The sequence below is a fragment of the Anser anser genome, assembly GCF_964211835.1.
Source record: "Anser anser genome assembly, chromosome: W".
In the NCBI taxonomy this organism is placed as follows: Eukaryota; Metazoa; Chordata; class Aves; order Anseriformes; family Anatidae; genus Anser; species Anser anser.
The window spans coordinates 13488621-13513135 of NC_139731.1; the positions used below are offsets into that span (position 1 = coordinate 13488621).

A 24515-nucleotide genomic window follows, 5' to 3' on the forward strand; every position below is an offset into this window, starting at 1 on the left:
GCAGCACAGGGTGCTGGAAAAGGAGGGCAGCATCTCCAAGGATGGGAGCAGGCAGGAAGAAGAGACAGCACCGAATACGTGGGTGCTGCTCTCGCTGCGGAGAACAGAGTACAAACCCTGCTGCTGTTGACAAGCCTGGTGTCCTCAGATGCATCTCTGGAGCTCACCCAGATGGAGACTTCCCTGTGCTGCGTGGAGCGGGGGAGCCCGAGCAGGACTGGGGTCATGGCAATGGCAAGCACCTCGCTCCTGGCCACCTGCTGAACCATGCTAGGATCCCTGTGCCCTGGGCAGGCCGAGCTGTGCCCCACAAATACCTCCAGCTCAAGGGGGCTATGGTGGGGCCAGGGGAGAGGTCTCCTTCACAGCAGTATGACAGCAGCTGGGGACTTGGCAGTCACAATGCGGGTCAGGAGTTGGCAGAGTTCGGCGGCCTCATCTGCTGCTTTGACCTTCAAACACCAAGTAATGATGTAATATGTGTTTTAACAGAAAAGCAGCCCCACACAGTCCCCTGCTTCCCAGTCATGAATGCCAACAGCCAATGCCTTGGGAAGAGCTGAAGACTGAGGTGAGCACAATATCCCTGCAACATGCTCCTCCACTCCAGCTGCCCAGAGTCTGGAAATTTCCTGAGCCAGAAGCATCATCACTGTGCTTGCCAGTCCGCAGTGGATTTTCTCTTCAGGAATTTGCTTAATCACTTTTTGATCCCAGACAAGCTTTTCACACCTTCCCAGCATCCACCCCCCCAAGGCCAGCAGCACCACATGTTAATTCCAAACTGCACCAAGAAGCATGTTCATGCCCTGAGGTGCCACTGCCTATTTCAGCACGTGATGCCCGCAAGCCCTTTAAGGGAAGAAAGCTTAAGCAGCCATTCCCTGCTCACCTTCCCCCAGCCACACATGATTTTATTATTCTCTGTCATCCCTCCCTCAGTCATCTCTTCCCCCAGACGGAAGAGAGCTAGTTTATGTAATTGTTCCTTGTATGGAAACTGCTTCATACCTTTAATTATTCCTGTCACCCTTCCCTGCGCTTTTCTAGCGTTTCTTTAAAAGGGTGCCGGATGTGCTGGCAGATAGGCTGTAGAGGAAGAGCAGTTTTGCTTAAGACAGACACTGTCGGGCGCAGCACCCAGGGAGGGAAGCAGGGGCTCTGCTGACCCTTCCCTTGCCTAGTTTTTGGTGGCCTACAGGCTGCATCCAGCCCCCACACTGCAGGCTCCTGAGCCAAAGCACTTGCTCTTGCAGCCCTTGTTTCAGCCCACGCAGCTGCACTCCAAGCCAGTCATTCGCGGACACAGATATGGTCAGTGCCAGCTCTGCCCCAGGGCCTCCAATGCCTTTGCTGATAAAAGGCTGGGAAAGGGAACAGAAAGAGTTTGCAAGCCCAGGACATTGACAGTGCACTGGATGAGCCACATGAGCCCTTTGTAGCAAGAGCAGCAATCCCTCTGGGTACACAGATAGCAGAACAAATAGCAAGATAGACAGATAACAGATAACAGTAAGTGCTGGTTTAATATCATGATGACTCAGACACTGTGCAGAGAGCACAATGAAAACACTGACTCTTCCAGTTCAGAGATGCTCCACAAACACCTCATGGGAGGAAAGGAACCTGGGCAGCCACCGGCATCCTGCCAGGAGACAGCAGAGCATGCTGGAGACCCCAGCCCTAGGACAGGAACAGAGAGACCAATGCTGTGATGAACCCCCAGGGGAAGGGCTGGTTGCCACCCCAAAAATTATTCTGGAATGTCCATTTAAATACTTCCTCAGTTAAGGTGCAAAAGCACAGCACTTTAACCATGACAGATGCCATGCTAACAGCCTCAAGTGTCTCACATCAGCTCTCAACTTTAGCATCTGAGGCTTTGTAGATCAAAATTGGGTTCATCACCCTTGGAGGCGGGCAGTGCTCTGCTACTGGACATGAACCAAGCACTGCTCTTGGGCCAAATGGGAAGAAGCCACAGCCACTCCAGCTTCCCAAAACACATGTGTGCTTTTCCCTGCACGGAGCAGACAGAACTCAAGGAGAACAGTCAGAAAATGCCACAAGCCCCACAGGAGGTGTTCAAGGAAAGGTTGGACGTGGTACTTAGGGACATGGTTTGGTGGGTGACATTAGTATTGTTGTGATGGTTGGACCAGGTGATTTTGGAAGTCTTTTCCAACCCTAACGATTCTATGAGATGAGCAGCAGCCACCTCTTGGTCCCCACACACAGGCGTTCAGCAGCCGAGAAGGGGGACACAGAGATACCCTGTGCCCCAGCCACTCCCCAGCCCCAACGAAGCCCCACCGGCGCCAACACGGCTGCCGCCCGCTGAGGGAAGAGGGGCGCCGTGCAGCGCCCCGCTGACGTCACGCCTTCCAGAAGCTTCCCAAGGGGATCCCACCGCGCCCTACCGCTATAAAAAGCCACCCGGGCCCGGCGACGAGGGACGGGGCCTCGCCCCAAGCCCTCCACCCAATGACAGCGCTCCGACAGGGCGGTGCCGGCTTGAACCGCCCAATGAGCGGCGGCAGATGGAAGGCGGGGCGCTCCGCCTCCACCCTCCCTCCACGCCCCTCCTGCTCCCCGGGGGAGAACCAATGAGCGCGGCGTCTCGCCTCGACGGGCATCGGCCCGGCCCAACGGGGGGGCGCGGCGGGGCGGGCGCTCCCCCCCTCCCCATCGCCCCCTACCTCTCCGCCGGGGGAGCGCAGGCGGGACTCCCCTGACGTCACGAGGGCGGGGGGGGCGGGGGGGTAGTGCGTGCGCGGCGCCGGCGGGAGCGGTGAGTGTTGGGGGGGGGCCGCGACCCGTGGGACGGGGGGCCGGGATCCCGCATCCGCACCGCCGGGACCCCGCGGGGACGGGGGGGGGGGGGGTCAGCAGCAGCACACCCTCCCCCCCTTTCTGCTCCCACGCCCCGCAGGGGGGGCGGGGGAGTGACAGCCCCGTGGGGGGGGGTCGTTCACCGGGGTCGCGGGATGTCCCCCGTTTGGAGGGGGGAAAGGGTCAGCCCCCCCCCATTTTGCATCGCATCGCGGCCAGGTGGGCGGGAGGGAAAGGGTTAACCCCCGGTGGCTGGAGAGGGCGGCGAGGCAAGGGTTAATACGAACTGTTAACCTGAACGGCGAGGAAGGGGTTAACTCTACCCCGTGTGACACCCCCCAATCCCACCCGTGTGACCCCCACCCCCCCGTGGGGCCGGACAGGGTGGTGAGGAAAGGGTTAACCCCCCCATGTAGTGTCAGAGCGGGGCGGCAAGGAAACGGTTAACCCTTGTCCCCAATGAAGTGACAACCGGCTGGGCAGGAAGGGGTTAAATCCCCCCACACTCCTGGTCCTATGAGGGTGACAGCACCACATGGGGGTTTGGGGGACCAGGTCCTCACAGGGGTCACAGCACCCCGTGTGGAGTTTGGGGGACATGATCCCCACGCAGGTGACAGCACCCCATAGGGGGCTTGGGGGGGACATGATCCCCACATGGGTCACAGCACCCCATGGGGGGTTTGGGGACCACGGTCTGCAGGTGACAGCTTCCCGCCAGTGCTGTAAGCGGGTCACTGTGCGGGGAGGGGGCTAGACCCCATCCCCATGTGGGTCACAGCACCCAGTGGGGCTGGAGGTGGGGACCCCACACGAGGAAGCAGCAAAGGGGCTTAACCCCATCCCTGTGCAAGTGCATACACCCCTATGGGACTAGGAATCGGGGACCCTGCGTGGGGGGGAGTCAGGGGGGTTAACCCTATTTTCACATAGGGGATGGTGCCCCAGGGGGGCTGGAGGTGGGGAGGCAGTGAGGGGGCTCAGCCTCGTCCCCATGCAAGTTACAGATACCCCAGTGGGGCTGAAAATAGGGGACACTGCTTGGGGGGAGCTTAACCCCATCCCCACGCAGGTGCCAGCACTCCAGTGGGGCTAGAAGTGGGGGACTATATGTAGGGGGGGGGAGAAAAGGGACTTAACCCCATTCCCATGCAGGTGATGGTGCCCCAGTAAGGCTGGAAATGGGGGCTCAGTGAGGGGGGCTTACCCCATCCCCATGCAATCTCACGCATCCCAATGGGGCTAAAAGTGGGGGACCCTACTCCGGGGGGGTATGGAAGTCTAACCCCATCCCCACGCAGCCCCCGGTGGTGGGGTTGGCGGTGGGGTTTCTGCGGGTGCTCGGCAGCCAAGGGCTGGTTAACCCTGTCCCCACACAGGTGCCGGCACCCGAGTGGGGAGGGGTTGGGGGGGGGGCTGGCAGTGGAGAAGGGGGAGGCGAGTGGTGCGCGTGGGGGCCCGGGGATGGGATGATTCATTCCGTGTACTCATGACATCGCTGGCTGCTTCCCTGCGGCCGCCAGCCGGCACGGGTGGCACTGTCTGCCCCGACGCGCCACGTTCCCCTCGAGCTGCCTGAGCAAAACTTGGGGTTTGCCCGCCCTGGCGCTGCTATGCCGGCCATCCTGCTCTTCTGGAGCCGCACGGAGAGGTACGCACCCAGCACGGCTCCAACATGGCACCCCCTTGGCACCTCTGTTTGCAGACCCCGCATCCCTTGGGGTTTTCTCCCCAAGGGTCATTTTTCGGGCGGGATGCTCCGCGCCGTGCATGCAGACAGAGGATGCTCAGCCCTGAAGTTTCTCTGTGCCAGAGCTGGTGGTTGAGCTGGGGGACTGGGGGACATGTGGCTTTGAATTCCCTTGGCACACCCTGGGGTGCCCCACGACGGGAGGCATCATTGGCATAAAGGTGACTTCTCCAGAAGTAGGTTTTGTGCCGCTAGGAGAACTGGGAGGGGAGGTCAGAGCTGCAATGGCAGGACTGCGGCTGCCGGACCCCTCCTGCTCCAGCACAGGGAGCAGTGCCAGCACCCAGGGAAGGGGGGGACATGCACGGGGACCCCCAGAGGGCCGGTGCAAAGCAGGCTGTGTTACTTTTTTCTGCCTCATGGTGCATCAGCGCTGTCCTACTTTTCTCCCTCTCATGTGCTATGTGGCCCCGCCGTGACCGACACCGGGAGTGAGCGATTAATTGCCAGGGACACCGGGTCCCTTGTTCTTGCTGCTTCTGTGGGGTTGGGGGGCAGCTGCGTTGGGGCTGTTAAGGTAACAGGGGACTGAGGGTGGGTGCCCCACTGCAGCAGCAGTCTGGGGAGTGGGGAGGATGCCTGATCCAGCCGTGGAAATAAATGCTTTAATTTGGGAGCCAGGAATCTGAGTGTGCCACACGGGTCTGTGCACCTACCTGGTGCCTCTTAGCTCAGGAAAGCAGCAAGAAACCACCTAGAGGAAAGTCGCTGCCTGTCAAGCGACTTCGTGGATGGGCTGCTGCGCCGGCAGGGAGGGAGCCCAAAGCCCCCAAAGGACAGCTCACTGGCACCCACGTCCCCTCAGCTGGGGCTGAGGTCGGAGCCGCTGCCTCTGTCCCTGCCAGGCTGAGGAGCTGACACAATGTTTAAAATAAAAGTAGAGCCTTTAAAGATGACCATTTGGACTCTGAATGTCTTTGTAAAGTTTCGGTAAGTGGGTCCCTCCCCGTGTCTCGTGCTTGTGTTCTCACGGCCGAGGAATAATTAATGGCCCGAGGTGCCTGGCTCATCACCCTGCTGCGACCGTACGGTGTGGGGTGGAAAATTTTAGTGGGGCTGCTGGCCACATGGGTTTGTTCCCTTACATGACTGCAGAGCAGAGGGGCTATGTCAAGTGATTGCTATTCAGCCAGCTCGCCGATCCAGAAGTTGCATGGTCTGATATCATGTGCGGGGCTGGAACAAATGTTTGTGTTGTTTTTTTTTAATTATTTATTATTTTTTATGGGGAGAATGGGGGCTGGGCTATTGGCATCGCAGCCACCAGCTGGGAGATGCCCGCACCTTGCTCCGCAGCTGGGCACCTGCGGTTTTTCTGAACGCGGACCCTTTTTCCTAAGGTGTTTGGGGAAGCGAATGCAGGTGCCAACACCACTTACCCATCTTGAAGCCCCCTGCTCAGCAGCACCTTTCCCCTGCTCCCGAGTGGATTAAATGGGAAGGCAGAGCAGGATGCTTGAGCGGCAGGGGGGAGAGGATCTGTGGTGAGGTGCAGCTGATCTCGGGGAGATGGGAGGGAGGCTGCACAGGGACAGTTGTGTTTTACCACCGCACATGTGAGCGTCGCCTCTGGAGCGTTGCTTAACCCGACGGGTCACCCACCAGGGCATGGGGACAGCAGCGCCAGGTGACAGGGCTGGGAGACATGGGACTGTGAGATTTTGGGTCCCGGGGCAGGAACGGGACACAGCTGGTCCAGCCCGCAGTGCCATGGCATGAGCATCCCCCAGCAGGCATCCCCCGCACTCCCTCAAAGACCTCTCGAGGGTAAAGACCGGAGACCTTGGGTGGGTGTGGTGGGGAGAGTGACAGTTTGGATACTTTTATAGGAATTGCTTCAGGGTTTCGGGGGGGTCTCTGGTAGCACCAGTTTGGGATGAAATCCGTTTGCGACCTCCGTGCTTTGGTCTGTGGTGTGATCGGGGTGTGAAAAGGGGTTGAATTCAGTGCTGTCTTGTTTGACCTTGTTGGAGGATGCTTTTTTTTTTTTTTTCCCTGGGATTGTGTAAAAAAGGGCTGTTGTCCATGAGGAGGCCAGGTCCTGGGCTGGTCTGTGCCGTGGTGCCCAGCAGGTTGCCTGCCACCTGTCAGCACACACAGAGTAGCCGACCTTGGCTGTGCTGCTCCAAGCGAAGCTGGTTCCCTCACATTGCCTTCCAGTGGGAGGCTGTGGAAATGGCTTGTTTTTACAGTGTGGCGTAAAAAGACATTTCAGGCCACCTCTGGTGCCGGCTGGGGACCTGCTGCATCCCCCCTTCCCCTGTTATGAGCTCCTGCTGGGATTCATCAGAGCAGATGCAGACAGTGGTGGGCACGGGGTAGAGCATCTTGTAATGGCTGTGTGGGCTTGGCAAAGACGGCTGCTCTTTGCACAGAAGCTGGAGGGCTCCTGTTGGAGGCTGTGTTGGTACAGAAATGTGCTGGCATTTAGAAGCTGGGAGCTGGAGATGCTGTAGGATGCTCTTTATGCCCCCAGAGGCCTTCCTGTGCTTCTAACAATAGCGTGGCAGCACTGCCTCTTGCTTCTGCCCCTAAAGCCCATGGGGCGGATGGTTCCAGCAGTGCCTGGCCCCTTCCTCCAGACCTCCAAGTGACCGCTCAGGGGCTGGGGCAGAAAGGGTAAAGCTGGTGGTTGGGAGCAAGGGGTCCCTCCAAGACCTCCACCAGGAGCATCTGGTTATGGACAGGGGGAACACCTGGTATGACTGTGAAGGAAAGGGTCTGATGCAGAAACCCATCTGCTGGAGGGGCTCAAAGGGCTGGAGCTGCCCAAGTTGGTTTGTCCAGGGCAATTCAGGGCTGTCTGGAGAAAGGGTGGGTTTGGAGCAAGCTCAGGAAAAAAAAAAGAAAAAAAAACAGGGCTGGAGAGGGGAGTAGGATGTAAGCACAAAGGCTTAGCAGAGAGCACTGAAGATCAGAGGGTCAGCTGGGGGTAAGGTCTGGAGAAGAGCATGGCAAGGAGCAAGCACTGAGCTGTGCTCGGCCAGGTGGGACAGAGCAGGTTGGGCTCAGCAGGGACAGGAGCTCACAGTTGGAAAACTGAAGGGTAAGGAGCAGTGGGAAGTGTGTTTTAAGGAGCATAAGTCTTGCTCAGCTTTTGCCCCGAGCAGTTGGTCTCATGCCTCCTCGAGCTGCTCTCCGAACTTCCATGACTCTGCTGGGTTTGCTGCTCCAGCAGCATGCCTGTGGAGTGAATTAATTGCCCACCCTTTTCCCTTTGGGTTTCGGCCACTGGGTTTTCAATGCCTTAGTATAGGCATGGCTCTGTCCTAAGCCTCCCACATGATGGGGAAAGTGAATGCACAGAGCCGGTTGCCTGTGCTGACCTCACTGCATCGTGTCAGGCTGCGATGACATTTTACCACCTCTTAATATTTCTGGCTTACTGCAACATTTAGTTGAAGACTCTAAGGGAGTGCAAGTCAGACTAGAAAGTGTTCCCCCCCCCAAAAAAAAAAGAAAACCTCCCACCATCACAAGATGTTTCTGTCTAACGGCTTCATCCTCTCTCTGCTAAATACAAATTACAGCTCTGACGCTGTAATCGGAAGCACTTATCTCCAGCTGAATGCCAATTGCTTTCAGGAACAAAATGTTTGAAGTTGCTTTGAGGTGAGTGCAGTGGCACAGTCCCTGCTGGTTCCCCGTCTGCACCGCCGCTCCCCCAGCCCCTCGAGTCTCTCCTCTCCTTGCCCTGGGCTGGCAAAGCCCCAGGAGGTGGCCAGCAGGAGGTTGTGGGGGGGACGGGACAGCTGAATTTAGACCGTCACGCCTCCAAGCGGCCTCGCCTGATGTCGGCCTTGCCCCTATAATAACCCTGCGCAATGCCTTGGTGGTCCCCGTCCAGGATGACTCTCCATACCCTGGAGCTCAGGGAGGCAAAGGCAGAGCCCAGGGATATGCGGGTCCTGCCGCGCTAGCGCGTCCCCCCACTGCCGCTCCGCGTCCTCACGCTTGGCTTGGGTCCCTTGGAGGAAAACGTGGACTTGAGCCGGCTGTGGTGCTGCTGGCCGGTGCGATGCGGGGAGAGGCGGCTCGGCGATAAGTGTGTGCCGCTCCAATCTCCGGCTGCCTGAGTGCCATGCTCGCCTTGCAGCCAGCTGTCTTTCTGCTTTCAGGAATAAGTACTCGTCACCAGGCAGCGTCGCCGTCATGGGGAAAGAATATTACAAGATTTTGGGCATCCAGTCTGGAGCCAACGAGGATGAAATCAAGAAAGCCTACCGGAAAATGGCCCTGAAGTACCACCCTGATAAGAATAAAGACCCCAACGCCGAGGAGAAGTTCAAGGAGATCGCAGAGGCTTATGATGTCCTGAGCGACCCCAAGAAGCGAGCCGTGTATGACCAGTACGGGGAGGAAGGTAAGGGGACCCGTGCTCCTGCTCAAAGGCAGGGCTGGCCGGGGCACAGAGGCATCCTTGTGGCTGGCTGTTTGGGTCCAAGGAGGTTCATATGGGGTGAGGGGGTGTTTTTGCACCCCCAGGGCTCATGCCTGCTTCCGAATCAAGGTTACTAGGAGCAAAAGTGGGGAGAGCAAACACTCCACTGACCCTGCTTTGCCTCGCTGCCAGAAATAATGTCCCAACCCATTTCTCTGCCAGCTGCGCCGCAGTGGAGCCACTTTTGCTTCTCTTCCCAGCTGGGGAGATGGCACTTGAGAGCTCCACAGTGCTGCCTCCAAAGGGCAAGTGCTGAGGTGATGGAAGTGAAAAGGAGCTCACCTCCTGGGCTGTGCCTGCACGCTGCGATAATGCTTTAGCAACCCTTTACTTGGCCTAAATTTCCCAGCCCAGTAATGTCCCTTTTTCCTGGATGTCCCCCCGCAGGATCCCCGGTAGTGTGCTGGTTAGAGCACTAGTCCCACTTTTCTCCCTGGTACAGGCTGACCTACATGATTCAAAGCTTTTCCCAATTTAAGTAATAGGTTTTTGTTTTGAAACTAAGTGGCTGCTGTTGTCTCCCGGTTGGCATGGAGGAGGAGAGCAGCTCCACCACACACAGCCTTATTAGTCGAATATGGAAGACTGCAACCCCATTTGCTTAAGGTGAGGAGAGCACTGAATAGCATCTGCATTAATCAGCCAGGGACTTGGGTGCTTAAAAGAGCAGCAGGTCGGCTATGGACAGGCTGCTCAGTGGAAGATGCAGCCCCTCCTGTGTGCCCAGCAAGCGGGTGCATCCTCTTTGCGGACACCGGCAGGAATACGCAGTGGTTGGAGATCCCTTTTATCAGCTCCGTCCTGCTCCTGGCAGGCACAGGGAGGGCTCTCTGCCATTCAGAGGCAAAGAGGTCTTAGGGGGGTACAGAGTCTTGCCCCTGCCTGATGAAGTTATACCTGCTCCTGAAAGGTGCTGGGGAACAAGAAATATCAGAAACTTATAGGAAAAACTGAGGAGCTCTTGGAAGAGGTGTCCAGAGGTGCCAAGTGCTGTCAGCAGTCAGGCTTCTGGGTGTGAAAACTCAGACAGACCTGGGGGAACTCCCTCACAGAATCACAGAATTGTCTAGGCTGGAAGAGACCTCCAAGATCACCCAGTCCAACCTCTGACCTAACACTAACAAGTCCTCCACTAAACCATATCACTAAGCTCAACATCTAAACGTCTCTTAAAGACCTCCAGGGATGGTGACTCAACCACTTCCCTGGGCAGCCCATTGCAACGCCTAACAACCCTTTCGGTAAAGAAGTTCTTCCTAACATCCAACCTAAACCTCCCCTGGCACAGCTTTAGCCCATTCCCCCTCGTCCTGTCACCAGGCATGTGGGAGAATAGACCAACCCCCACCTCGCTACAGCCTCCTTTAAGGTACCTATAGAGAGCGATGAGGTCGCCCCTGAGCCTCCTCTTCTCCAGGCTGAACAAGCCCAGCTCCCTCAGCCGCTCCTCGTAAGACTTGTTCTCCAGACCCCTCACCAGCTTGGTCGCCCTTCTCTGGACTCTCTCGAGCACCTCCATGTCCTTCCTGTAGCGAGGGGCCCAAAAGTGAACACAGTACTCAAGGTGCGGCCTCACCAGAGCCGAGTACAGGGGGACAATCACCTCCCTAGACCTGCTGGCCACACTGCTTCTGATACAAGCCAGGATGCTGTTGGCCTTCTTGGCCACCTGAGCACACTGCTGGCTCATATTCAGCCGACTATCAACCAGTACTCCCAGGTCCTTCTCTGCCAGGCAGCTTTCCAAACACTCATCTCCCAGCCTGTAGCTCTGCTTGGGGTTGTTACGCCCCAGGTGCAGGACCCGGCACTTGGCCTTGTTGAACTTCATACAGTTGACCTCAGCCCATCGGTCCAGCCTATCCAGATCCTCCTGCAGATCCTTCCTGCCCTCGAGCAGATCGACACACGCACCTAACTTGGTGTCATCTGCAAACTTACTGAGGGTGCACTCGATCCCCTCATCCAGGTCATCGATAAAGATATTAAAGAGGACTGGCCCTAATACTGAGCCCTGGGGGACTCCACTAGTGACCGGCCTCCAACTGGATTTGGCTCCATTCACCACAACTCTTTGGGCCCGGCCATCCAGCCAGTTTTTAACCCAACGAAGCGTACGCCAGTCCAAGCCCCGAGCAGCCAGTTTCTTGAGGAGAATGCTGTGGGAAACGGCATCAAAAGCCTTACTGAGGTCAAGGTAGACCACATCCACAGCCTTTCCCTCATCCACTAAGCGTGTCACTTGGTCATAGAAGGAGATCAGGTTCGTCAAGCAGGACGTACCTTTCATAAACCCATGCTGACTGGGCCTGATCGCCTGGTTGCCCTGCAAGTGCCACGTGATGACATTCAAGACAATCTGCTCCATGAGCTTTCCTGGCACTGAGGTCAAACTAATAGGCCTATAGTTCCCCGGGTCTACCCTCCGGCCCTTCTTGTAGATGGGCGTCACATTTGCTATCCGCCAGTCGACTGGGACCTCCCCGATAGCCAGGACTGCTGATAAATGATGGAAAGCGGCTCGGCCAGCTCCTCCGCCAGTTCTCTCAGTACCCTCGGGTGGATCCCATCCGGCCCCATCGACTTGCGTACATCCAAGTGCTGTAGCAGGTCACCAACCATTTCCTCGTGGATAGCGAAGGCCACATCCTGCTCCCCATCCCCTTCCACCAGCTCAGGGCACTGGGTATCCAGAGAACAACCGGTTTTGCCACTAAAGACTGAGGCAAAGAAGGCATTAAGCACCTCAGCCTTTTCCTCATCCCTTGTAACTAAGTTTCGCCTCGCATCCAGTAAAGGATGGAGATTCTCCTTAGTCCTCCTTTTTGTGTTGATGTATTTGTAAAAACATTTTTTGTTATCTTTAACGGCAGTAGCCAGATTGAGCTCCAGATGAGCTTTGGCCTTTCTAATTTTGTCCCTGCACAGCCTTACAACATCCTTATAGTCCTCCTGAGTGGCCGACCCTCTTCTCCAAAGGTCATAAACCCTCTTTTTTCTCCTAAGCTCGAGCCACAACTCTGTTCAGCCAGGCCGGTCTTCTTCCGCGCCGGCTCGTCTTTGGGCACGTGGGGACAGATCGCTCCTGAGCCATTAAGATTTCCTTCTTGAAGAGCGCCCAGCCTTCCTGGACTCCTCTGCCCTTCAGAGCCACCTCCCAAGGGACCCTGCCAACCAGTGTCCTGAACAGCTCAAAGTCAGCCCTCCGGAAGTCCAAGACAGCGGTTTTACTGGTCCCCTTCCTGGCCTCGCCAAGAATAGAGAACTCTACCATTTCATGGTCACTCTGCCCAAGACAGCTCCCGACCACCACATCTCCCACCAGTCCGTCACTGTTTGTGAACAGAAGGTCTAGCGGGGCACCTCCCCTGGTAGGCTCTCTAACCAGCTGCGTCAGGAAGCTATCATCTTCCACGCTCGCCAGAAACCTCCTAGACTGCTTTCTCTGGGCTGTGTTGTGCTTCCAGGATATGTCTGGGAAGTTGAAGTCCCCCATGAGAACGAGCGCTGATGATTTCGCAACTTCTGCCAGCTGCCTGTAGAACTCCTCATCCGTCTCCTCATCCTGGTTCGGCGGTCTATAACAGACCCCGACCAGGACGCTTGCCTTGTTGGCCTTCCCTCTGATCCTAACCCACAGAGACTCAACCTTATCAGTCCCAGCCTCAAGTTCCTCAACATCAAAACACTCTCTAATATAGAGAGCCACACCACCACCCCTTCTGTGCTGCCTGTCCCTTCTGAAGAGCCTATAGCCAGACATTGCAGCACTCCAGTCATGGGAGCGGTCCCACCACGTTTCAGTGATGGCAACCAAGTCGTAGACTGCCTGCTGCACGATGGCCTCCAGCTCCTCCTGTTTGTTGCCCATGCTGCGTGCATTAGTGTAGATGCACTTCAGCTGGGCCATCGCCTTCTTCCCCAGCCTTGCCATTGTTCCCCCTGGCACAGCTCCAACAAGCCTTATTTCATCCCCGTCCCCCTTCTTTCCTAGTTTAAAGCCCTCTCAACGAGCCCTGCCAGCTCCTGGGCTAGGATCCCTTTTCCCCTTAGAGATAGGTGGGACCCGTCTGCAGCTATCAGGCCGGGTGCCGAGTAAAGCGCCCCATGGTCAAAAAAAACAAAATTTCTGTGTTGGCACCAGCCTCTGAGCCACGTGTTAATCAGGTGGGCTTTCCGTGTCCTCCCGGTTTATCTGAGCAAAACTACAGAGCTGGGTGAAGCTTTGGAAAAATCTCTGCCTGGCAGCGCATGCTCTGCCTATACGAGTTCCTTAACCCGTTATTTATGTCACCGCCACGAGGGACGCACCGAGCCACAGTGATTTGCTGCTGTTTAAAATTAGAAGCGGCTATCTCAAGTGAGAAGCTAGCATTTCCTTGGAGGCACTGCCGAAATCGGACCCTGCCTTTGCATTGGCCTCTGACTGGCATCATGGGATTAAGGCAACTGCATAAAGGTGAAACCTCCTGGCTGCAGCCTGTTGGGGACGGGGGCTCTCCAGGGATGACGACAGCTAAAATAAGAGTGAGTTAAGTAGTAAGGAAAAAATAACTGCAGAGGAGTAGCCCCCTCGTTGCAGCGGGACGGGGAGGCTGGGCTTGAAGCAGGCCTTGCCTCTCTATCCCTGGTTCCGGGGCCACAGACAGGGCCAGAGTTTGGGTTGAATTACCCAAAACAGGAAAAACAGGAGGTTTGGCCCTTCTTAAGGGGCATGGGGTTGTCTGGAGAAATTGCAGCGCTTGCCCCATGGGGCTCACGCACCAGCAACACCAAACCCCTTTGATGCTCTTGGCAAGCAGTGCTGGTTGCCTTAGCCTCAGTCCTCTCCCCTTCCACTCCATGCTTTTGGGAGTCTCTGGGCTTTTGCCCCCCAAGCAAGAGCAGGGCCTGGATTTCCTTGTGACTTGTAGCCACTCTTGAGATATCCTGGAGCTCCCCAGTAAGTAGCTCTTTCCCTGCTGGCCCATAATCATGCACCTGGCCTCTTCCTTTTGTGAGCCATCCTCTTGTGCAGAGCGTGCTCCATCCCTCGGGCCAAGGGAGGCCACCTTCCCCTGCCCAGGTTTCTCCATAATTCCGGCTGCGCGAGCAGCCAGACACAGTGGCAGAGCCAGTGGTGTCCAGAGAGTTTGTGCAGAAAGTCAGGGTGCTGAGAAATGTGAAAGATGTGGAAAAGTTTAATAGAGGAGAGAGGGTGCTGGATGTGCTGATGAGGTGTCCGGACCCATGGCAGGACAGGGACTGCCACCTGTCCCACCCCAAGCAGTGACTTCCACACCAGTCCAGCATTCCTGCAATGGGAAACCTTTCATTTTCCAGCAAATGCTTGGTTTTCTGGAATACGTGGCCTGGGGGGGGGGGGGGGGGGTTGGGGTCAGTGTTTTGAGGGTCTTTGGGGTCCCATGCACTGGGGTGGGCTCATGGGATTTGCTCCTCCTGCCCTACAGCCCAGTCCCCACATGCAGCACAGGCTCTGCAAGGGTACAGACGTTCGTGCAGCAGGGCAGGGGGCAAGGGATGAGAGCCATGGACCACATGAGGAGGCTGAGAACATCAGAACAGACCCCCACATTTGTCCACTCTGTTTGTCTCCCTCGTATTTCCTGCTGCCAGCAGGGAGGATGGTGGCACAAGGGACAGCCCATCAGAAATAGCCCTTTTTGGTCACTGAGGGTGTTCTACAGGTGTGACCTCTTCTGGGGGGCTACCTGGGGCATGCCTCAGCTGCTTGGGACTTTGCAGGGCTCGCAGTGGTGTGAGGTTTTGCCCAGCCCCTGGCAGGGCAGTTCTGCCTGGGAATGGCTGTTGGAAGGTGCAAGCCTCAAACTCTTCTGTTGGTTTGTGAATTGGGCTGCTAGAACCCTGGCTGGTAGAACAGATAACTCACCCAAAGTGGGTTTTGTGCAGCACAACTGGATACCACAGACCCAGTGCGTTGACCGTGGCAGATCAGCTGCACATGCAGCTTGGAGTGGCTGATAAAAGTCTGGCGGGATGCTCGCTCTCCTGTAATGCACAGGGCTTCTCTGAACAGGTGTGAGTCCTCATCAGCAGGCATCTGCAGCAGCAAAAGCCTGCAGAAGGACCTGCTCCAGTTCTTGCGCTTGCCTTCCAGCCCCAGCTACTGGTGGCTTTCTCTGCCACGCACCATCCCATCGCAGGGATGCGTTAGGAGATGCATTAGATGAAAAGGCCATGGCTTGAGAGGAGGTAACCAAACAAAACCTGAACAGCTTTTGAGCTGGAGCTTGCTGGGCGTACAGGCAGGGCTGTGTGCTGTGGGTTGAGGTGGTGCCTTCTTGGCTCACAGGTGGGTGACCAGCACCTCTGGGAGCTGCTGGAAGGGCTGCCTGGAGCCAGCAGAGCCCGTGCTGCTGCGTGGAAAGCAAGGGTGCTGTGGGTCCCAGCACGGTACCACTGTGCAGAGCCAGCAGCTTTCTTCTGGCAAGGAGTGTTAATGTCTCATCTTCCCCCTTCTCTTCTAGGTCTCAAGACTGGAGGTGGCTCTTCAGGTGGCTCAGGGAACACTTTCCACTACACCTTCCACGGTGACCCCCATGCCACCTTCGCATCTTTCTTCAGAGGCTCCAACCCTTTTGATATCTTCTTCACTAGCAGCCGCTCCTGGGTGTTCAATGGCTTTGACCAGGAAGACATGGATATCGATGACAATGATGATCCTTTCAGTGCCTTCGGCCGGTTTGGCTTCAACGGCATTAACGGGGTTCACCGGCGGCACCAGGAGTCCCTGCACACACAGAGGAAGGTCCAAGACCCACCCATCATCCACGAGCTGAAGGTGTCCCTGGAAGAGATCTACCATGGCTCCACCAAGAGAATGAAGATCACCCGCAGAAGGCTCAACACCGATGGCCGGACCATGCGGACTGAGGATAAGATCCTAAACATTGTCATCAAACGGGGTTGGAAGGAGGGAACCAAAATCACATTCCCCAAAGAAGGGGACGCCACGCTGGACAACATCCCTGCTGACATCATCTTCATCCTCAAGGACAAGCCTCACTCACACTTCAAGAGGGATGGGACGAACGTGGTCTACACCGCAAACATCAGTCTTAAAGAGGTGGGTATCAGTGGAAATGCCCTGGGTGAGAAGGGGCGCTGGGTTGTGTCCAGGACAGGACTCAGTCCTCATCCTGTGCTGAAAAGGAAGGACCAGGTAGGGCGTGAGAGACATGAGCAAAGTCCTCTGCAGAGAGGAGCCGCAGAGACCAGCTCGTGCTCAGTTTTGGAGAGCCATTCAGCCTCTATGCTGCAGGTAGGACACAGGTACTACAGTCCTGACTGAGCACACCAGGCTGCCTGAGCGAATACAGGTGGTATTTACCCATTTTCTCCCTTCCCCATATGTCTTGCCCTTCTATTGTAGCATAGGGTATTCACATGTGGAGGAGAGCCCAGGTGCACTGTAGGAGCAACGGAAACCCCAAGTTTGCTGACACAGGTCTGGTCCCTGCTTGTTCATGTTTCTGTCCTGGATGGTGACAGGCACCACCCCACATGAGAGCAGGGTCACGCAGAGAAAGGTGATACCTTGACCTTGCTGAGCACTGCTTTAGCCCCGAATGGCTGCTTTCTTTGGTTCTGGCTTCCCTGAACAAAGGGCAAAATCTTCAGGCTGTGAACAAAACCCAGCGCATCCAGGCTGTCAGTCCTGGAGGTCATGGTGAGACTCGCTGCACCAGAGCAGCAAACCGTGCGAAGGTGGGAGAGAAAGGGGAGCTTACCCAAGAACAAGATGTGCCGTTTGCTGCTGCTGCTGTCTAACTACCTTTTAATAAATCCCAGCTGGCAGCTGCATTTAACATTGACGTTTTTGGCAGCTGCCATTTGCTGTTCCTTTCAGACTGTAGACGCTGTCTATCTTCTTAATGAGCTGATTTTTTTTTAAGATAGATTTATGTTCTCAAATACATTGAATAGAAATAAGCTCAATGGGCCAGACCTGAGGTAGGGAAACGTGAGCTCCTGAGTGTGCCAGCAAGTCAGAAGAGCTTTGCAAGGGCTCCACATCCCTGCTAGGGCTGTGACCAGCTATGGTGGGGGCAAGGGCAACCCCATGGGGCAGGCAGAGCTGGGTGCTCCTGAAACAAACTCATCTCAAGTTAACTGTAGTCTTGGGAGTTGAATTTCCGTTGTGTTGCAAAGGGGATTCGAGTAAAGAGGTTTATTCCTGCAGGGGCTGGCTCTGCTGGCCTCTCCAGAAATACTTGGGAGAGGCTGCATTATTTATGGAGTCCTGCATGCCATATCTCAGATGTTTCCTTCTGTGCATTCCCATATCTGTTAAAATTACCCCCGAGATGGCTGTCCTGACGTCTGGCCCATGCTGGTCCAGGTTGATGTGCGCCACACGTGGAGCTGCCCCGTGAGCAGCAAGCTGAGCAGCTTGCCCGGCCCAATGCACTGGTGCCAGGCCAGGGGAAGCGCTGGCTGCGCTGTGGCGAGCCGTACCCAGCTGCCTCCTGCCCGCAGGACACCTGTGATCTCTGTCCAGCTGCCTGTAAACAGGGCATTTGCTTCACGTCATGGCAGTCACAAAGAGAGACCGGTGGAAATTGCTGGTCCAGGCAAATTCCTCTGCTCTTTGAGCTGGGCTTCCTGTTCTCTGCGCTCCCTCACTGCAAACTGAACGTGCTGGGGATGCTCGGAGAGCTGCTGGCCTGGCTGCCAGCCCCAGCCTTCCGCTTGCCAGGGCAGGGCAAGCAGTGCTTTGCTGCTTTTATCTTCCATGAGAAGAAGTAGCTTAAGTGCTCTGAAGCAGGAGCAGATGCCAGGAGCTCCCTGACACTATATGCCACCATCTCAGTACATGGCAGAGTGAATCACAGTACAACCTCTTCATCACCTAAGCCTACAGCCGTAGCCTCGAGTGCTTTCCTTGCACTGTTCATCCTTGCGAGTCTGCCTTTTTTAGCCTGAGCTTTGGTCTCCTTAGCTGCACAGCCGGGTACCAGCAGGCGTTCGGAGCTGTGATCCCACTCATGGTCATGCTGGAGATCCCTGGCCAGTGTCCTGCAGCTAAGGGGAGCAAGGCTCCTGGCCACAGCCCTGCAGGGAGCATTTGAGGCACCAGAGCAGGATGGGGTGACAGGAGGGCTTGGAAAGGCAGCATCCGCTTCCTTATGGCCCCTTCTCGAACCTGAGCCTGCTCTCCAGACTGCTCTTCCATAGGAACCTGTAGCACCCAGCATCCACAAACCTCTAACCCATATTGTCTCCAGCGGTGCTGGGTGATGCCACCTTGGTGGCCAGGCTGCCAGTCTTCCCATCCCCACGTCCCAGTACCTCGGGCACTTGCGTCCTTGTCCCACCAGGCTCCACGTCCCTTGTCTGGGAGGGCTGCTGCTGATGCAGGAGGTGTGAGAAGGCCTCCCCAAGAGACTTGTGGGCTGCAGGGACGTGGCCGTTCCTAAAATTACAGGCACGCACCACAGTGGGAGGCCAAGGGAGGGAGGCGTGACACTGCTACAGCAGCTGCACTCCTGGAAGGCAGATCTTCAGGCAGCGCTGACAGATTTCACGGAGATGGAAGAGGCACCTCATGGCATTCTTTACCTGGTGTCACCTTCCTCGAAGCATCCAGGTGGCAGCATCTGCCGGCCCCCCCATTACTGCCAGCAGAGCAGGACCCGCCACTGACCCAGATAAAGCGCAGCACTCATGGCTCAGCCATCAAACCCACACTCATTTCATACCCAGGGATAAACTGAGCCTCTTTCTAGGATGCAGGGCAGCTCCCGTGGCTGTGCTCGCTGCGCGTCGCCCTGCTACAGGCTCTCGCTCGCGGGCACCGGTGTTGCTTCAACAACCAGTTTCTCAAATGCCAACGAAGTTGGGCAAGAAGGATTAAAAACAGGAACATATGGCAAAGGAGCGATCACCTCTAATTCTTGCCTCTTGGCTCTAGGAAGGAAACACTGAGATCCTGTCTGCGCTCTTACCGCCTGCCTCTGCTCGCGTCCCTCTGCTTTTGCAGGGCAAGCACAGCGCTGAGGAGCAACACCCATGCCGCGAGCCTGGCAGGGGCTCTCTGCTTGGTGTTCCCAGTCCTGTCCCTTGGGATGGGTGGAAGTGTCTCAGCCACGCTTCTGCTGGACTGCTTTGGTCTTAAAAGCTCATTCTGGAAGCCGAAATAGTTGCCTGGCTTCCCTCTGGCCACGTTGTGGTGAGGATGGAGCAGGGGACAGTGTGTGAGTGGTCACCCCCTGCACTCTGCAGGTCCATGGGGTTGCAGCAAAACCTCCTCCAGAGCAAAGGCAGCATGTCAGTTTTCTCTCTTTTTTTTTTTCTGCTACAGGCAAAAAGACAGTTGGATGGTCCTGTTGGCTGGAAACCTGAGGTCTAGCCGCTCTACCTGTTCCCTTTCTGCTTCCTATTGCATGGCCAGAGATGTTTTCCTGGCATGTATACCTGTGCAGCCCACCATGTCGCATGCTGGTGGGTATCAGCCAGCAGAAGGGCTCCAGCATCCCTGGGATAATCCCTTCCCTCCAACCTTCCCTTCCCTCCAACCTGCCAGAGCTGCAACCATGCACCCCCTGCTGACATGGAGCCAGCGATGAACCTCCTCCTGCTACCAGAAAAAGCTTGTATGGGAGGAGACCCAGCACAGCTGGGATGTGCAAGGGGACAGCAGGCTCCAGCTTTCCTCTTCTCAGCTCACCTGAGCCCTAGAGCCAAGCCCAGCATGGGTGGCTCTGCGTTGGCTTTGGTGCAAAGCCCTGGCACTGCAGCAGAAGCAGCAGCCATCAGCCTCAAGCCAGGGGTCAGCAGGAAAGAAGGGTTGCTACTGCTGCTGCCTCCTGTTGCTCTGGCACTGGGGGGGGCTTTTCCTGGGGAGGCGGCTGCAGAACATCCTGCCCCACTTCCCTTGCAGGGTGTCTTTTGGGGACAGGAGGGCTGGGACCCCCATGCCCCAGCCCAAGGGGACAAGTGCTTTGTGTGCAGGACAGGACCAGCCTGCACCATCCCCAGCAAATCCTCCCCTTCCAGAAGTATCGCTTTGCAGTCCTCCGTCAGCAGCAGCCTCTCTCCTTGCTGAAAGCCTGGAGATGCTGCTGCCCACATGTACGGCAGAGCTGTCTGAGTTATTTAAGGACACAAGAATTTTCTTGCTGCATTCCACATCACGTGGCTCGCTAACGCAGGCCGGCTTGCAGCTGCTGCCAGCTTCTGCAGGAGGCAGTGCCCAGCCCCAGGATGGGGATGGCAGCCTGGAAAATCATCTCCTGGCTTTGCAGTGGGGGGATGTGGCTGCTTTGCAATGGGGGGGGAATGTGGCTACGTGGAGGTCCCTGCAGCAGGGATACAGGGCGTGCCTGGGCCACTCTCCCCAAGCCTGCAGTTTTGGGGAACCATCTCGTTCTTGCTTCCTTCTTGGGCCACCAAGGTATAAAAATAGCCAGGGGTAGCAGCGCAGTGCAGTAACCCAACCCTTTGCCTGACAAGGGACTGGCAGGGGGGAGCTGCCCCGTGGGGCCCCAGCCTCCAGGAAACCACAGTGCTGTGCCCTGTGCCGGCATAACCTTCAGGAGGCTTTGGCCAGGGTGGGGGGCACAGGCTGTGCTATAGATAACCCCCGGACTCTGAAGGGTGACAGTTGATGAACCGCAGAGGCATCCCATGAGCTCAGCTGGGTTTTCAGCTGCAACACCCCCCCCCCCCCCCCCCCCGCCGGGCTCTCAGATTGGGTAGCGAGGGGCTAAATTTGGGCTGCCCTGTTGCTGCGAGCTGCAGGGTGCTCGCTGGCGGCATCTGGTGTCCACTGGGAGGAGCAGGGGATGGGGAGTGGGGATCCTGCCTCCTGTGGGGCTTCTGTCCAGCTGACAGTGTCTCCCTCCTTCTCCCCGCAGGCCCTGTGCGGCTGCACCGTGAACATTCCCACCATCGACGGGAGGGTGATCCCACTGCCCTGCAACGACATCATCAAGCCGGGCACAGTGAAGAGACTGCGCGGGGAAGGGCTGCCCTTCCCCAAGGCCCCCAGCCAGCGAGGAGACTTGATCGTGGAGTTCAAAATCCGCTTCCCAGACAGAATAGCTCCCCAGACGAGACAGATCCTCAAGCAGCACCTCCCGTGCTCCTAGAGCCCTGGGGACTCTTCTTCAAATAGCAATACTCCAAACACACATGCCACAGCATCCGGCCCACACGGAGCAGAGGTGCCAGAGCACTTTCAAATGCAAAAAAAAAAACCACTTTCCTTCCCCAAAAGTCCCCTCCTTCCTTCCTACCCCTTCCCCTCTCAGCCTATTTTCTACTCCAGCAGCAGGGGAATGGTGAGCACAGACTCCTGCCCTTGCAGCTCTCCTCACTGCCAGCTTTTTTTTTTTTTTTTTGGTTTTGTTTTTCTAGAGGTCCAGCTTTGCTGCCTTGCACAAGCGAGCAGCACAGGCTGTTTTCCCAGGGAGGTGCATCACTGTGGTTTTTGTGTCACCTGCTTTTCAAGCCAACTTTCTGACTAGAGGATGGGCTTGTAGGGGTTAAGCGCAGTGTAAATAGAACTTCACAGGCTCTCACATCCCCGTTAGTTTTCTCCTCCTCCTCCCCTCTTTGATACTTGCTGCTGTTTGGGGTCCAGCCATACCGAGGTGCCAAGGAAACTCCTGAGCGCGTATGGCCAAAGGGACCGCTCCTGTGCGTGGTGGCCACTGTAGCTGGACCGTTTCTAACCAGGGACCACAGTACCTAGTCCTACTTCAGTCCACTCTCGTGTGCCAAGACCACCACCGAGCATCATCTGTGCCAGTCAACAGAGATCAAAGCACTTGGGGACAGTCCCTTCCAGCCTCCTGCCCCCTCTGTCCCCTATGCCTGCTGCCGGTTGGAGGGACAGGGGAGCTCAGAGTGGGAGCTTTCTTGTTCAGATATGTTGAGTTTGCATTGTTGCTTTTTTTTTTTTTTTTAATACATATATTTAGCTTGCTAGGTAAACTCTGTAAGGGTTTGCTCTGCTCGCTTTGGGTTTCCTGAAGTGGTTCACCCTGACTTTTGGGGAAAAGCTCAGCCATACCAACATCATGCCTGTGAGAACATAGTATGTGTGTAGCACAAGTCTGGGTGCAAAAGCAGAGCCAAGCGTCGGCAGAACTGTGGTTTTGACAAGCGTTTGAGCTCAACCTTAGGGATTTTATTAGGAAGAGAAATGCATACGTATATATTTTTCTACAGGGACATTTAATTCAGGAGGTATTTCTGGGTGTTATGGTGGAACTGGAAGGAGCATGAGGCAATCTGCTTGGTGATTTTCTTTTTAAATGCTCTATTTTTTAAAAAACTGGATTTCCATCAGGAGAATTTTTATATTTCTTACCTTTCTTGGTCAACTCTGCCTCTTGCCAGTTTTTCCCAGGAGGGGTCCTGCAGAGCATGCAGCACAGTTGACCTGGCTCTGTATGGCTCCTCCACCACCTCAGCTCCGCATCTCCAGCCCAACTGGCACCGAGAAAGCCAAAACACCCCCCCCCGGCATCCTTTTTATAAAGAGAAGTCACTGATTTGAAATAGGGGTCCAGAGCGTGTCTGTGTTAGCTCATGGCAAGGAGCCTGCTGAGCTGGCAGGGGCTGTATAGCTGTACAGTGCATCATACGCGGCAGGAGGACGGCCTGTGCCACAGCCAGGGCACGGGGAGAGGAGACCTCTTAAATTAAATTAAAGCACTGCTTAATTCTGTGACCAGTTTGAATTCAGGTTAGGGCACGACACCTTTTCCCTCCACCGTTCCCTGTGGAGTTCGATGTACGGAAACCTGGTGGACACTGATGGAGTGAGAAGACAGGTCAGCATGCAGATGCAAGCTGCTTTGTTTTTCTCAGTTTCAATGAGATCTGAATGTTTTATAGTGTTGGTTTTTTGTGGGTTTTTTTTGTATTTTTTTTTGTAATGTCAGCATTGAGAGAAAAATAAAGTATTTTAAAAAATATTAAGTCCTTGGTGTGCACTGTGATGGGAGACACAGGGGCTGTGGTTGCCCTGGTGCAGGTGGTGGGGCTGGGGAAAGGGCTCAGACCCACCCCCCCTATTAGTACTGGGGGGACCCCGTTTTAGGGCTCTGCATCCCTTTGGGGCTCCAAAAACACAAATGACACAGACAGGGGGGCAATTCTAGCCAAGATGCCAAAGGGATGGAGGCCAGAGTGGGCGAGGAGGGGCTGCAGGCAGGGGGGGGTGCTGTGGCCGGGACTGGGGTGATGAAGGGGGCTCCTTGGTGGTGGGGGCTACCCAGGGACCCAGCTCTTCTCAGAGAGCCTTGGAGGCCTTCTGCCCCGGATGGCAGGCAGAAACCCCCCAGCGGGGGCTGACGATGCTGACAGGGCTGCCATGGGGCAGGGGTGCCCATAGGGCAGCTGCAGCTGGCCCAGGGCCGTGGTGGGGCTGTAGGGACCAGGGCCACAAGGAGCACGGCCGTAGCCTGCCCTCTGGTGGCATGAGAGAGGGGCTGAGGGAGACATTTGGGGTGCTGCAGGAAGGGGCCCCACTAGAATCACAGAATCATTAAGGTTAGAAGAGACCTTCGAGATCATCTGGTCCAACCATCACCCTACCACCAATGTCACCGACTAAACCATGTCCCTAAGCACCACGTCCAACCTTTCCTTAAACACCCCCAGGGACGGTGACTCCACCACCTCCCTGGGCAACCCGTCCCAATGCCTGACCGCTCTTTCTGACAGAAATGTCTCCTCATTTCCAACCTGAACCTCCCCTGGCACAACTTGAGGCCATTCCCTCTAGTCCTACTTTGGGGCCAGGCCCAGGCTCTAAGCTCCAGCACCTTGGCCCCCATGCTGCACACACCAGGCTGGGCTGCGGCCCTAAGGATGTTGTGTGGACCCTGGTGGGGCCAAGCTGTAGGGCTGGGGCACCACAGACATGGCTGTAGTGCCATAGGGGCGGGACAAGGAGCTGCCACCCATGGCAGCAAAGAAGGGACCCAAACAAGCTCCCTCTCAGGGGCTACCCTCAGCCTCCATATGCTGCTCCAGAGCAGAGGCAGATGCTCCTGGAGCTCCCGTGGGGGCTGTCCCCCTCAGGAGCCAGGTCCCAGATACAGAAGAGGAGGGGTTCCAACCCTCCTACTGGATTTAATTGTGCTAATTAAATTGTAATCAGGAGAGGAGGCAGGGAGACCTTGTGCTCCCAGGAGCTGGGACATGCACGACCACCCCTCTGCCACCAGTAGAGACAAAGCCCAGGGATTTGGGGTGACATTCCCAAATCCACCCCCTGACAGAGCTTGGCAAGGCTTTTGTGAGTCCTGCAGAGCTCCCACTGCAGAGCAGTCCTTTTCCCCTCCCCAGGTGGCTGACAGCAAATGTATTGCAGAGCAGCAGCACAGCCCCATGAGCTGGCAGCATCTTCCCCAAGACGCTGAAGCAAGGTGGTGCGAGGACAGGAGAGGCACGGTGCCAGGGGTTAGCTCTGAACTAGGACAGACCACCTGAGCAGAGGTTGCCCAGCCTCCC

At 56.3% G+C, this 24515-nt stretch overlaps 1 protein-coding gene across 3 annotated transcripts; it reads left to right on the plus strand.

Moving 5' to 3' along the window:
- Positions 1-1975: 1975 nt before the first annotated feature.
- On the plus strand, positions 1976-22972 carry LOC310888754 (dnaJ homolog subfamily B member 5-like). Of its 3 annotated transcripts, XR_014576134.1 has the most exons (5): positions 4285-4483; positions 8701-8945; positions 15512-16110; positions 19348-19487; positions 20903-21038. XR_014576134.1 is itself a non-coding variant. In XM_083815816.1 (4 exons), the coding sequence occupies exons 2-4, from the start codon at positions 8735-8737 to the stop codon at positions 21134-21136; spliced, it is 1044 nt and encodes a 347-aa protein (XP_083671942.1). In that variant the 5' UTR covers positions 1976-2791; positions 8701-8734; the 3' UTR covers positions 21137-22972. The 3 variants fall into 3 exon arrangements, 2 of the variants coding, with proteins under 2 accessions (XP_083671942.1, XP_083671941.1); XM_083815816.1 differs by lacking the exons at positions 4285-4483; positions 19348-19487 and adding an exon at positions 1976-2791 and having other exon boundaries at positions 20903-22972; XM_083815815.1 differs by lacking the exon at positions 19348-19487 and having other exon boundaries at positions 20903-22972.
- The last annotated feature ends 1543 nt before the right edge of the window (positions 22973-24515 follow it).

What these genes read in the sequence shown, in the direction of transcription:
- LOC310888754 (XM_083815815.1), top strand. Translation starts at nt 4,446, where the DNA reads ATGCCGGCCATCCTGCTCTTCTGGAGCCGCACGGAGAG. An exon ending in TTCTGGAGCCGCACGGAGAG is followed by an intron (nt 4,484 to 8,700) that starts GTACGCACCCAG and finishes TTCTGCTTTCAG; the next exon opens with GAATAAGTACTCGTCACCAG. An exon ending in TGACCAGTACGGGGAGGAAG is followed by an intron (nt 8,946 to 15,511) that starts GTAAGGGGACCC and finishes CTTCTCTTCTAG; the next exon opens with GTCTCAAGACTGGAGGTGGC.